This window comes from Dipodomys merriami, unplaced genomic scaffold, assembly GCF_024711535.1.
Source record: "Dipodomys merriami isolate MVZ:Mamm:240054 unplaced genomic scaffold, mDipMer1.0.p SCAF_1, whole genome shotgun sequence".
NCBI lineage: Eukaryota > Metazoa > Chordata > Mammalia > Rodentia > Heteromyidae > Dipodomys > Dipodomys merriami.
Genome location: NW_027202270.1, coordinates 103,778,689 through 103,792,501, shown reverse-complemented (window position 1 = coordinate 103,792,501; position 13,813 = coordinate 103,778,689). Strand labels below are relative to the sequence as shown.

The 13,813-nt window shown below is 45.9% G+C and overlaps 1 protein-coding gene across 2 annotated transcripts; it reads left to right on the top strand.

Moving 5' to 3' along the window:
- Positions 1-10,408: 10,408 nt before the first annotated feature.
- Positions 10,409-12,750, top strand: Nkx2-8 (NK2 homeobox 8). 2 transcript variants are annotated; one of them, XM_069988148.1, is made up of 3 exons: positions 10,409-10,470; positions 10,854-11,020; positions 11,909-12,750. In XM_069988148.1, exons 2-3 carry the CDS (start codon positions 10,864-10,866, stop codon positions 12,463-12,465), a joined length of 714 nt encoding a protein of 237 aa, XP_069844249.1. In that variant the 5' UTR covers positions 10,409-10,470; positions 10,854-10,863; the 3' UTR covers positions 12,466-12,750. The 2 variants fall into 2 exon arrangements, with proteins under 2 accessions (XP_069844249.1, XP_069844165.1); XM_069988064.1 differs by lacking the exon at positions 10,409-10,470 and having other exon boundaries at positions 10,718-11,020.
- The last annotated feature ends 1,063 nt before the right edge of the window (positions 12,751-13,813 follow it).

The window sequence follows — 13,813 nt, the reverse complement described above, 5'->3', positions numbered from 1 at the left end:
GCATCACCTGCTATCATGAATGAGTCCAAAAGCAGAGCCACTGGGACAGGGGAATGAAGAATCTGAAGGAGCTACAGGGGCTCCCCAAAATGAAAATATCAGAGCAGGAGACCCTCTCCTTCCTTTAAGCACATAAGAGCCTGTGCCATGCCAGTGGACTTGACAGCAGAGAAGTAAGTAGGCCTGAGGCCCCCAATCAGGAGATTGGAGAGTCTGGGTAGTTATGTCACTGAGTTTAAGAAAATCTTTTCTACAAATAGTATTTCCCTTTCTTTGTTAGAAGATGAATATCTACAGAGAATGTTTGAGTCAAAAAGAACAGTAGATTAGGGAAATCTGGGCTCCAACTGGATGCTTTGCAATGCCAGCCAAATCGCTCACTTATCATAGGACAGCTCCCAATTGGTTATACAGACAAAACTCAGTTATTTCCATATGTATCTCACCTCCCTCATCTCCTTTAGTATAACAGCAACAATTGCAACAATTACTGAGCACCTACTATGCATAGGCCCTGTATACAAAGTATCTCATGAGTCCTCAGAAGACCTTGTGAACTGTTATTTCTGTTTTATATGTAAGGAAATTGTGGCTTAAAGAAATTGTAAAACTTCCCAGCCATCTGTTGATCACATCTGTAATGTTAGCTACTCAGGAGGCTGAGACATAAGGATTGAAATCTGAAGCCATTCCAGGCAGGAAAATCAATGAGATTCTTACCTCCAAATAGCCACCAAAGAAAGCTGGCAGTAAATCTGTGGCTCAAGTGGTAGAGTGCCAGCTGTGAGTGTAAAAGCTCAGGGACAGCATTCAAGTTCAAGCCCCAGGACTTGCCTGACCCAGGTCATTCAGCTGTGATTGAGTCACACTTTAAACCCAGATCTGGTTCTGTCTATGTAATCCCCAAATAGGTGCAAGTCAGAAAAAAACCAGGTTGCTTATTCTAGGCTGTTTCTTACACTTGACTAGATCCACCTCAGGAATAGCTCAGAGCCCGGTGTTCGTGGGCTATGTAATATGTATTTGTGGATTATGTTCTTTCCCTCAAAATTCTGCCATATGGAGGACCTACAAACTAGTGATAATAGAGCTCTGTGGGTGGGCAGTGTTGAGGTGGGGGTGGGGTTGTGTATTTGTGTGATTCAATTGACTCTAGTCTAGTTAGAGCCTGGTCATCCTCATTAACAACCTTTGAGATCCACTAGGAATGTCATAGCTGGCCACAGAAGCCAGCTTAGACCTGTTGCTATTTTGGCTGGACTAGGAAAAGAAAATGATCTGTAGGTACCATTTAGCATAGAAAAGGACTAAGACAATATTCGATTCTCCTTGTTTCAGACTCTGAGTGGCTAGCCTTGTCCAGCTCCAGGTCCCCAGTCTCTAGCCAGTCCCCAGAACTGACTCTAACACCTTGGGTGGTCTCTCTGGAGCTCATTGTGCACGTGGCTGCTGCCTATTGACATTAGGGGACCCCTAAAGTGTTTTACCTTCCCTTGGCTCATCTTCCATTTAAGGCACATTTGTTCTCACTGGCCTGTAACTGGTTTTCAATCTATGTCCATTGCTAGGAAGATTTAACTTTTTTTTAAAATTGCACCTTCTAAAGGGTTTCTGTGCCACCCAATTAGCATTGTAAGAGACTGAGTTGTTTGGAAACAAATAGACTTTTGAGTTTGGAAACAAATAGACCTTAAGCCACATGCAATCACACTTTGCTGGTCACAGGAATTAAAAAAAAAAAGCCACAATAGGCTTCTTAGATATTAGGCTCTGTTCAAAAAAAAAAAAAAAAAAAGAATGGCATCTGGAAAAACCACAGCTTTCCCTTCTCTGCTGTGTGCTTCCTGGTATCCAGAGGTGGCCAGCAACAGAAAAAGCCAGCAGAGCCAGCCTTGATGATCACCAAAATGAGAGGAGCACTGGCTCTCTCCCCTTCGCCTCCCTCCTTCCCTCCCTCCTCATTCCCATCTCCCTTTGCTCTCTTGAATTCAGGTAGAGATGTTGGCAGGTTTCCGAAGCCTCTACCACAAACTGCTTCTTAGAGATATTCTTGTGATCACTCAGAATTTCACCTGACCTCTCTAGGATCTGAATAACAGAACCAACCCTCCCCCCACCACAGGAAAGCAGTACGATTCATGAAAAGAGTTATGTACTTTTTTTGGTAGTTGTATAAAATGAATGATTAAAATGCTAACTTAGGGAATATGGGTGGTTTTCATTTTATTCTTTTTATAGATATAAACCAGAAGAGCGGGAAGAACCTGCTAGTGATGCTATACAACTCCCTGAATTTTGGCACCTCAGTTTTCATCAATATAAGATCATTTTAATAGCATGTAAGACAGAGATTGTTTAAATGTAATCATATACAGGATATCCTTAAATTTTCCCTCTCAATTTTTTTACTCAATTCTTTTTTTCTCCTTTTGTTTATTTATTTACTTATTTTCATGAGACCATCATGACTCAATTCTTTAGCTTAAAAATGCTTCCTTCTCAGGAGGTATAAGTAAGTTTTTGTTTTTCATTTTATTTTAATCTTTAAATAGTTGTACAAAGTAGTATATGAATACAAGGAATCTGGATCAATCTCCTTTCAACACTTTCTCCCATTCCTTCCAATACCACCCTTTCTGTCACTTTTTCTTAATTTTGTAAGATATGTATTGAATTTTATAACTGTGTTCTCCCATACCTTTCTCCATTCAGAAGGTACATTTTTAAAAGAAATCAATGTCTAGTTTCATACTTATATTGTACTATAGCTCAATGATTAATTCAACCACAACAGCAATACCATACAAAATAGAACTCCTGGTGCACTGGCATTTTGGTCATATGCAGTTTATGAATACAATGCATCTTGATCAATGTCATTCTTTTTAATATTCTCACCCACCGTTGGCTGTACTTTGATATAGCGCTAGAAGTCCCAGTTGGTTGAGTTAGTAGTTCAAAGGAATAGTTTTGGAAGCACTGATATTTATAGAAAAGATCAATTACCAAGGAAATTGCTTGATAATAATAAAACTAAAATATATTCTATTCTTTTATCCTTTAGGTCTTTTCCCCTTCACTCTGTAAAAGTTACCAACCTAGAAATTGGAAATGACTAAGACAAGAGTTGATGGTTCTTCAGCAGGAAAAAAAAATCTCTTCAAAATTGAACAAAATACAATGGAACAACTTGCACCTTTTAGGATACCTTGTGTGTGATTTTCTTACATGTCATAAACAATCATGACTTTCAAGAAGACTGATAAATAATGGTCTCATTTCTCTTCTATATGTAAATCACACTGATGCTTTTTGTAAGTTTTGTTCGTCTATTTGTTTGTTTTTGGGTTGTGGGGCTTGAACTCTGGGCCTGAGTGCTGTCCCTCACTCTTCAGCGCAAGGTGAGCTCTCAACCACTTGAGCCACAATGCCAATTCTGGTTTTCTGGTGGTTTATTGGAGATATGAGTCTCAAAGACTTTCCTGCCCAGGTTGGCTTTGAACCGCGATCCTCAGATCTCAGTCTCCTGAGTAGCTAGGATTACAGGTGTGAGCCACTGGTGCCTGGCAACTTTTTGTACTTTGTAAATTAGGAAAAGAAAGTTTTGATTTTATTTTGAAGTCATCAAACTCAAACAAGTAACTACAACCCACCGCCTGGCTGATCTGTTCCTGTGTCATACTACAAAGCACTCAAGCGTACACCTATTTCCAGTAAAACAGGTGAGTGGCTTGTGGTGAGAATGAGCAGCACAAACTCATTGTTTGTGGGCAACATTGAGGAGGTGGGTGCTCAGGTGGCACACAGACAGAGGAAAGCTGAAAGCAGACTTTCTGAAAGCAGAATCCTGAAAAGAGAAACCTGGAGCTGGCTATAGTTAAAGGAAGACTTGACACACAAGCAGAATTTAAAAATATAGATATCATGAAAAGTTGGTGAGTGTGCTCTCATTTTCTCAGGCTCATGTGACAAAGCAAAATTGTGTGTGTGTGTGTGTGTGTGTGTGTGTGTGTGTGTGTGTGTGTGTGTGTGTGTGTGTGTGTGTGTGTGTGTATTGTGCCATTACTGGGGCTTGAATTCAGGATTTGGCTGTCCTCTCTTAGCTTTTCCTGGCAAGGGTGATGCTCTACCACTTGAGTTACAACTCCATTTCTGGCTTTTTTGCTGATTACTTGGAAATAAGAGTGTCACAAACTTTCATTCAAACTTCGATCCTCAGATCTCAATCTCTGAGTAGCTATGATTACAAGCATGAACATGTAAGAGCAGCCAAAATACTGTTGTAAAGATAAGCCAATGATAGTCTACAGTAGATCTGCAAGAAAAGAAGCATGCTCTGTAGAAGAGACTTTGGAATTATGAAGTTTTTTTCCCAATTAATGAAGATTCAAAACCAATTCAAACAAGCTGCATCTATTTATGTGATAAAGAAGTTATCATTTTAAAAAGCCATCTATAAAATGTATAGCTTTACACATAAATTGTGTTAAGCCTATAGCACATATATTTTAGTACAAAGAGAATATCTTCAGATGGGGTCATTTTTCAGTTGCTTCCTAACTTGAATATGTTCAGTTTATGGGGTTTTAGATTCAGGGTAAGACAAACAGAACAATAAATTTCTCAAGAAGTTCTAAATATCCTTCTTCATCTCCTGTCTGAGAGAAAGCTAAACCTAAACGACCCAGTGTTTAGCTTTGTCATTTATAGATTTGCCTGATTGCTCCAGGGGTAGTTTCCATGGTAAGCTCCCAGTGCACAAGAAGCAGGGTGAGTGGAATGTCTCCTTGCAGTGAGGGACATTTCACTGACAGTGATAAAGGCCAACAACCTCCTTCACACAAATGATTGAAAAACAGAACACGAAGGACATTTTTATTTTGTTTTGTTTCCTTTGTGTGGTATGCGACTTCAGTGCAAACAACCATTTCATCAAGAACACAAAGACAGCCACCTTTGCTGGGTAAGGGATTTCCAGAAGCTGCCCATAAACAGACACAAAAGCCTAGTTTTAAAAGTATATATACATATATACACACACACACACACACATATATATATATATATAAAGAGAGAGAGAGAGACTCACTATGTAAAATTATATGAGATTGTGTAAATAAATATTTTAACTTCACTAGTTTCCAGAAGGTTCCCACTCATGTTTTCCCCCCTTTGGAGTTGCTAAGTTACCCGTTTTCTCTTTCACTTTTTAATCATTCTTTCCCCAAACCTTATATTAGACAGACTCTCCTTAGGGCCTCTTTATGCTCTCAACTAAGTTCTTCAATACTAGGAATATCACAGTCTATTTGCCTTCAAGGTTCCCTAAAGTTTTGCCTCTCTTGATTATCTATCCTGACTCAGGTTGAGAAAGCAAGTATGAATGCATACTGAAAATATTCTCAAATGTATAATAAAATAGACCGATGCTTTTATTACTGCTATTTTCATCAGAACTGTTTTAAAAATTGAACATTTGAATCTCCAGTCCTTAAGAGACGATCTTCACTAAATATTAACAAAACAATTAGTTTAATAGTTGAAGTGTTGTCAAATAAAAAATACTATCTCATTAATAATGAATAATTATTTCCAAAGTGGAACTCAAGCAAAGTAAAGGTATTTTTTTAAGCTCCAGTATAACTCATGCGTGGTTTCTTAAAAAAAATGACTTGAACTGAAATGCTGGTGGTCGGTATAAGCACACACTATAAGCAATCCTTCGAAAAATACATTAAATGTTTTCTGGGATCAGCCTTCCTTGTCAGTGTCTCTCTGTAACACTAAGTCTAGGCCTGGACCTTTATTATTTAAAATCAATAAGGATTCTATATTTTAGAAGCTATACCTACATCAGTCAAGCAAAAAAGTAGCAATTTGTACCTTTATAAAACAAAGATTAGAGAAAAATAAGAACTTTTCATCTCTGGATAGATGACATTTGACACCATATCCTCCAAAGTTTTATAATCATCTCTATTCTGATAATTTACATTCTAGGCCACATATGAGAGAACAGAAATGTTTAATAAACTAATTAGCTACTTAAAACTTAAAAACATATTTGTTAATTTTTAAGGAAATGGAAAATGTAGAGATTTAGTTAAATATTCTAAAAAAATTTACAGAACCATTTCACCCACTATATTTTTTTTTGCATGTAAGTGCATACTTAAACCATTAATTAAGTATATGAGGGAAGAAACACTTTTCTCCTAGAGATCAGGATCAACCACAGAGTCAATGGAAAATCAATAACTTGAGATACTTAAGGCAGAATTGGTTGAAATCTGTCATTTGGCATTAAACAGTAAAATCTAAAGCCCATTTCAAAGATAGACTAAATTCCCAGCTAGAAAGTAATTGCTGTTCCTTGTCCTCTGTGTATATATCATGAATACAGCTAAGAAAGAACTGCAGTCAGGCCTGGACCACCACCAAGCAATTGATTATTAGCCATTAAAAGAGGAATGTTTACTTTTTCATGGCAACTAGTTTTCCGAAGGAAAAGCAAAGAGGTCTACTCTAAATGCTGTCTTTTCTTCCCATCCTATGACCAATCAAGATCATCTACTTCTTGGAAGTGTCAAAAGCCCATTTTTATTTTCTTTTCCCTATTTTAACCAGAATACTGATAAAGAAGAGAGAGCAGTTGCTATGAGGCAAAGAAAAATGCCCTGGCAGTTGAGAGTCCTCCATCTATCAAGGGGAATTTGCAATGTTGCCTCTCTTCAATACTGTATAGATTTGCGGGATTTTGTGCAACACTTAACCAAAATGGAAGGATTTAAGAACAGAATGCAATATATAGACACGATCTTTTACTTTAGTTTTATTTTGGAATTTACTAGTCTTAAATTCTTCAGCATGCTGCTGTGATAATCATCTCTGGGTAATACTTTGGAAAGTATTAATAATTAATGAAGACAGCTTAAATATATACACCATACCATAGATTTCTTAAGATTCACAACTCTTACTGAATTCAGATGTGCTATACCCACGTATGAGCTAATTAAGTAATGATATTCACAAACTATGTTGATTTATAAAGTAATGTTAAGTGTCTGCAACACCAAGCAACATTTGAAAACCTGGAAAGAATGTCCAGGGAGCTATTAACTTGTGACTCCAAGCATCTTTTGTGAGTAGGAGAGCATTTACACATATGTAGTTTCTATATTTTTTCAGAAAAACTGACAATTAGCTAAGCGCAGATGGTTCATGTCTATAATCCTTACTACTCAGTCTGAGATCTGAGGATCACGGTTTGAAGCCAGCCTGGGCAGGAAAGTCTGTGAAACTCTTTATCTCCAATAAACTACTGGGAAAAAGCCAGAAATGGTGCTGTGGCTCAAGTGGTAGAGCACTAGCCTTGAGTACAAAGAGGCTCAGAGACAGCACACAGCCCTTGAATTTAAGCCTCAGGACTGGCAAAACAAACAACAGCAAAAACAAAAACAAGTATCTTCACCATCTTTTTTTTTCTACTGACTCAGTATCAAAATAAATTTCTAGCTCTGTGCAGGTTCACACCTATAATCCTAAATATTCAGTTGTCTGGGATCTGAGGATCAGGGTTCAAAGCCAGTCCAAGCAGGAAATTCCATAAGACCCTTATCTCCAATTAACCAGAAAAAAAAGAAGCAGAGCTACAATTCAAGTAAGTGGTAGAGTTCCAGCCTTGAGTAAAAGTAGCTAAGGGATAGCACCCAGGCCTTGAGTGTAAGCCCCAGTACTGGCACATACACACATGATCTCTCTCTCTTTCCCTCTCTGTCTCTCTTTCTCTGTCTCTGTCACTCTCTGTCTCTGTCTCTGTCTCTGTCTCTCTCTCTCTGTCCTGTTAAAAGTTTCTGAGTTTGTGGATGTGAGGAGACAATAAAGACAGCATCTTTCCCTAATGATTCTGGGTTCTCTCCACCTTCATTTCTTCAGAAGGCACAGTCCATCTGGAACAGCCTCCTGGAGTCATTAGGTTCCAACTCTTGAAGAGCATTTATATTAAATTCCAGAACAGAAATAGGAAGAATTTGGTCTATTACCATGGTACTTGAGGAAGGGGAGTGAGCCAGGATAAAAACAGGTGAGTTGTAGTGCTTTGTAGAACAAAGAGGTTATTATTATTGTTGGTGTTGTTAGTCTGTTTGTTTCCAGTTATCCACAGGCATACTAGGACCCAAGAACATTGTTCTCAGGCCAAGGAATTTGAAGCAAAAGGTAATATGTGGAGCTTATCCCAGATTGAACTTCTCCCCAGAGCACAATTGCTAGATGGGGGATACATCTCTGCTCTGGGAGCCAAACACTAAGAGTAAAAGCAAATATTTGATGCTGGAGAGCTCTTAAGAACTGAAGAGTTCCATTTACTTATTTCTACACATCAGTGTGGTCTTAGGATGTTAAATAGATTAAAAGGCTAAGAGAGGTCAGTCACTCCAGGGAAGACTCTTCTGCTTCTGACTTGATTTTTCTTTCCAAAATTGTTATCTGCCCTACTCTCCTCCACTGGAGGGTTCTTGGTAAGCTCAAAGGGTGACATACCCTCTCCTAGAACATTCTAGAGAAGGTGGAATCCAGTCCTGCAAACCAGAAACTGAGAAATGCAGGAAGGAAGGAGTCCAAAAGTCCCTTGGCAAATGCCATAATGAAGAAAAAAAATCACAGGTGTAGGAAATTTCCAGAGAAATGATGTCTTAAAACTGGTGGATCCCTTAAAATGACCAAATCTATTCCTTTAGCACAGAGTGAGGTTCAGAGGAGTGGAGTGACTGGAGCTATCTAGAGTCAGTGCTAGGATGCAAAGCGTTTCCAGGCTTGAGCAGCTTCTACTTGACACAGCTTGGAAGTTCAGCCATTCTTTGTGATCTGTCTAAAGGCTTTTCTAGAACCCTGTCCCCCCCCCCCGTCCCCCATCCCCCCTCAGGTCCCCGCCCCAGTCATGTCTGCAGAGAGGACGGCCCAGTCATTTCAATTTAATCTTATTTAAAAAGACATAACTAATAAATCTATTGCCCGGGCCCGCAGAAAGACGGCCAGCAGAGTCGATCGTGTTCCCAATCCTATTGAACCCCATTGAAAACCATGACAACACAGGACAAGCTCCGATCTATTCCAGCGAGCTAAAGAGCATTGTGTGCAAACGTCAATCACGCATTATTCCCCACTGAACAAATGCAAAATCTTGACTGGAACAAACACTTCCAACAGGTCCGGGGCGTCGAGCTCCATTTCCCTTTTGTCCTCGGCCTAGCAGTTGTCCTGTATTGGGGGCGAGCCTGTGCCCGACCACCCAGCGCGCCGTGAAGCCCCGAAGGGCCAGGGCGCCCGTGGGCACGCTTGGCCGGGGAGGAGACTGGGGGAGGGCGGCGGGTCTGGGCGGAGCCCTGTCCACACCTCCAAGTCAGGTTGGAGCTGGGCTCATGGATTTGGGGGTGGTGGGCGCAGAGCTTAAGGCAGTTTCCATCTCTGAGATGTAGAAAGCGCTTGGGTTTCTAGCTGCAGGAGATGCAGTTGCTGAGCCGAAGCCTGGCCAAACCAGGCAGTGGGCCAACAGAATGTATCCACACCTGCGCCTCCTCCCATAGATCATTTTCTCTGTGGAGCTGTGGGGACCAGATTCTGCAGAAACACTGGCCGTTTTATTTATTTTTCCTTCTGCTGGGTGGGCCCCATGCGAATGAGCCCACTCTGGTATCCGGCCGGGCAGCAGTGCCTATGTCTTCCAGCAGCTCAGGCCACTTTCTGCTAGACGTGACCCACCCGGCAGCCCTGGCAGGGGGGTGGGGTGGGGGCTGAAGTTATAGGGCTGAGGTGCACAAATGACTCCAGGGTGTCTGGCGATGTCAAGAAACTTCAAAGCCCTTGTAGGCTGCCCTAGGAAGCCCTACCACCCATAGGCCCCAGAATGGATATGCTAGGCAGGAAACTTCAAAACTGAGTAGCGTGACCATATTCTTGTATCGGTTGTGCCAGCCTGGGAAGATGGACAGGCACTGATCTGGAGCTCTACGCATACCCCCAAGTCTTTCCTTGTACCACCCTCCTCTCCCCCCGCCCCCCCCCCCGTTATAAGGGATTGGGGGAGGGGCGGGGGGAAGTGTTGGGACATTCCTATACTCTTCAAAACTCTGGTCTCAGATCGCTGCTAGAGCAGACCACTGCTTGCTCCTAGAACGTCTGGCCTGGCATCCTTAGAGAGGGCTCTAGCAAAAAGAGAAAGGGGAATGTGCCAGCATTTAACGCTGTGATTTATAAATCACACTCTAGATAATTGCCAGAAACTAACACGCCAGCAAATAAACTCGAGGGATAAAACAAACAGGGAATAAATACCAGGAGCTCATAAACCTAGCCACGCTGTCCCTACCCGGCCCGGGGCTCCGCACGTCCGCCCCGGGGCGGTGGAGGAAGTTGGATCTGGGTCGGGAGGGTGTGTCCACCGCTCGCCACCCAAGATGTTATTCACTGGTAACAATCCCCATTATCTGTCCCCACTTTGGGCTAATCAGACAATCGCTAATGCCGAAGGCTGCTTCCTGCAGCCTGGGGAGGGGGGGGGAGGTAGGGGGGCCCGAAGGGGTGGGGGACAGGGCGGGGCAGGCGCGGAGGTGGCACCTTCCGGACTAGTTCAGGCTTTGGTCCAGCACTCATTCAGGTACTTAACACCCTTGGAGTCTCAGAGACCTCGGCTTTGAAAACGGACCGGGTGGGAAGGGCTGTTTATATAAACAGGGATCCCGCTGGTAAATGCGCTAATATCCCTGCGGCCAGCACTGGGCGAGCGGCGTCCCTGGCTGCCCCTCAATTCTCTCGGCCTTGGCGCCCCCTCCCCCCGCCCGGGGCTCCTCCAGCTCTTCGGCCATGGCCACCTCCGGACGCCTCAGCTTCACCGTGCGCAGCCTCCTGAATTTACCCGAGCCGGACGCACAGCTTCGGGGCAGGCAAGACTCTGAGCCACGCGTCCCCCAGGCGGAGCCCTGCGGCGCCTGGCTGGAATCCGAGCGCAGCCACTACCCCTGTGAGTGAGCGCAGCACTGCGGTGCGAGGGGAGGAGGGCGGCGGGGGTGGGGTGGGGGGAAACCAGTGCCCGACCTCCTCAAAGCCAAATACAGGTCGGGGTTCACCTATTCTGAGAGTAGATCATTGCACCTGGATGTGGGTTTCAAGGTGTTCTGGAGATGCTTAAGAATCAAATACTAAATATGTATTTTCCTGCCGGTCCTGGGGCTTGAACTCGGGGCCTGGGAGCTGTCCTTGTGGTTTATATTTATTTGTTTTTTTTTTCCCCCACAAGGCTAGCGCTCTGTGGTTAGAGCCACAGCTCCACGTCTAGATTTATGGTCATGAATTGGAGATAAAGAGTCTCACGGGCTTTCCTGCTCTGGCTGGCTTTGAGCCCTGATCCTCAGATCTCAGCCTCCTGAGTAGCTAGGAGCCTGGAGGCGCCTGGCTGGAAATATTAAGGATTTGCCACACCTCCCTCACAGCCCTCCCCCCCCCCCCATTGAGGGCTTCGCCAGCCTCCGCAAACCGTGGCGCGGTCCACCTGGACCGAGGTGGCCCCATGTCGCTGACCTCGCTTGGGGTCAACTGGTCCAGTAGTAGTAGCAGCGCAGCTACTGATGCGGCTGTTTTAAGAAAGTCCTCCGGGTGGGTTTCTCTTGGCGGGCGAGATATCTCGGACTCGAGGGACGAGTGTTGTAGTATGGACGAGGTCACTGCGTCCAGAGAGGTGGTGAAGCGAACTCATCAGAGGAAACAGCCCGGCTGGGAAAGCCGGGCGCCCATGGGGACGCGGCGCTGGCGGGACGAGGGCTCCCCCACCCCGGTACTCGGAGAGGGTCGGCATCTCACCAGATCGGGGTTGTCTTTGCATGATTGTCATCATTTATCTTTCCATTCCTAGCATCGGACGAGAGCAGCGTGGAGCCCAGCCCGCCCGAGTCGTCGCCGCGGGCGTCGCATCAGCCGGCATCTCCGGGCTGGGACGGCGAGAAGCGGAAGAAGCGGCGTGTGCTGTTCTCCAAGGCGCAGACCCTGGAGCTGGAGCGGCGCTTCCGGCAGCAGCGCTACCTGTCGGCGCCCGAGCGGGAGCAGCTGGCCCGGCTGCTGCGCCTCACACCCACGCAGGTCAAGATCTGGTTCCAGAACCATCGCTATAAGCTGAAACGCGCGCGCCTTCCGGGCGCGGCCGAGTCGCCCGATCTGGTCGGGTCGGTGGAGCTGCGCGCCGCTCCCGGCCTGCTGCGCCGCGTGGTGGTGCCGGTGCTGGTGCACGACGCGCAGCCGGGCGGCGGCGGCGGGGGTGGCGGCGGGGGTGACGGCCGGGACAAGTGCCGCGCGCCCCGAACCGCCGCCTGCCCTCTGCCCGGGTACACACCCTTCGGGCCCGGCTCGGCGCTCGGCCTCTTCCCGGCTTATCAGCACTTAGCGCCCCCCACTCTGGTCTCCTGGAACTGGTGAGGCCGCCGCAGAGTGTCTGGGATCCCCCCAGACTCCATGGACTTTTGTTCCCCCCGGTGCGGATGGCGCAGTGGGGCTAGATCCAAAGACTTGGACTGCTCCGGGGCCACGTCCCCGTAAGGTCCACCCCCCACCCCCCAACTCACCGTCTCCACCCGCGGGTCCCCTTGGTCTACCTTAACCAGCCGTCGGGAAAGCAAGCGCAGGAACGTTCACCGAGATGCCCCGTCTCCCCTTTCTCCCCTCAGTGCCGAATCCCAGAGCTAGATTGCATTGCTTGAGCCTTATTTGTATATTTTAAAATAGCGATTTGTATGAGGAACGACTTATTTTTTCTAAAGAAATAGAATAACTTTTCTTCCTTTTTGTGGTGCGAGAATTAAATGTGTGCGTCGGTGCTGGGGCGCTCCTGGCCCGGGGAGCGTGGGTCATGTACTGGACTGGAGTTTGGAGCGCCCGCCCGCTCCTGGACCTGCTAAATTAGAGCCCATTGCCTCCAGTGGGCTGAAAGGAAGGTCGCAGTCCCAACACAACTGTGTCGCCCAGAGGCAGGGCGTAGAGCACCAGGGGGTTTGTGTCCTGAGTGCGGTCTCTGGGATTTCCAGGGCAGGGGCGGCAGGGGCTGGGCAGGGGAGGGGGAGGGATGGACTCAAGAACACTGGAGAACGCAGATGAGCAGATCTCGGGGAACACGCAGAGATCTACCTGGCTGGGCTGGGGATGCTGTGGGAGAGATGCCACCGCTCTAAGACCCTGGGGAGACTATAGCACCTGCTGAAGGGGAGCCATCTGTAGGAGACTTAGTGGCCCGATGTTGGGGGTGGGATCAGCTAGCACGCCTCATTTCACCAGGGCACACGAGGCTCACGGACTGGTGAACTACTGACTCTTGCCAGGTTATCTGGAGCTGAAGGGAATGTTATTCGGTCAGTCATTCTTGGAGAAGTGATGGCCTTGCACCCCAACCCCTGCACACACACACACACACACACACACACACACACACACACACACACACACACACACACACACACACACACACACACACACACACACACACACACACACACACACACACACACACACACACACACACACACACACACACACACACACACACACACACACACACACAGAGGCTCCCATTGCAGAAAGATGCGCGCTTGAGGTGAGCCGGCTTCAGCCCCAGTTGCAGCCCCAGAACAAAGACCCAAAAGAAGTCCGAGAAGGGTTGGCATCTGAGGGCACGGCGTTTCCAACCAAGGAAGGGCAAGGGGAGGGGCAGTGTCATCACCTGGGATTTTAGGGGTGGCGAGAGCGAAGGGGGAAAGGGAGTGGAGTGTTTGGG

Coding starts and splice junctions, on each gene's coding strand:
- Nkx2-8 (XM_069988148.1), top strand. CDS start 10,864: ATGGCCACCTCCGGACGCCTCAGCTTCACCGTGCGCAGCCTCCTGAAT. Junction 11,021..11,908: donor CGAGCGCAGCCACTACCCCT/GTGAGTGAGCGC, acceptor TTCCATTCCTAG/CATCGGACGAGAGCAGCGTG.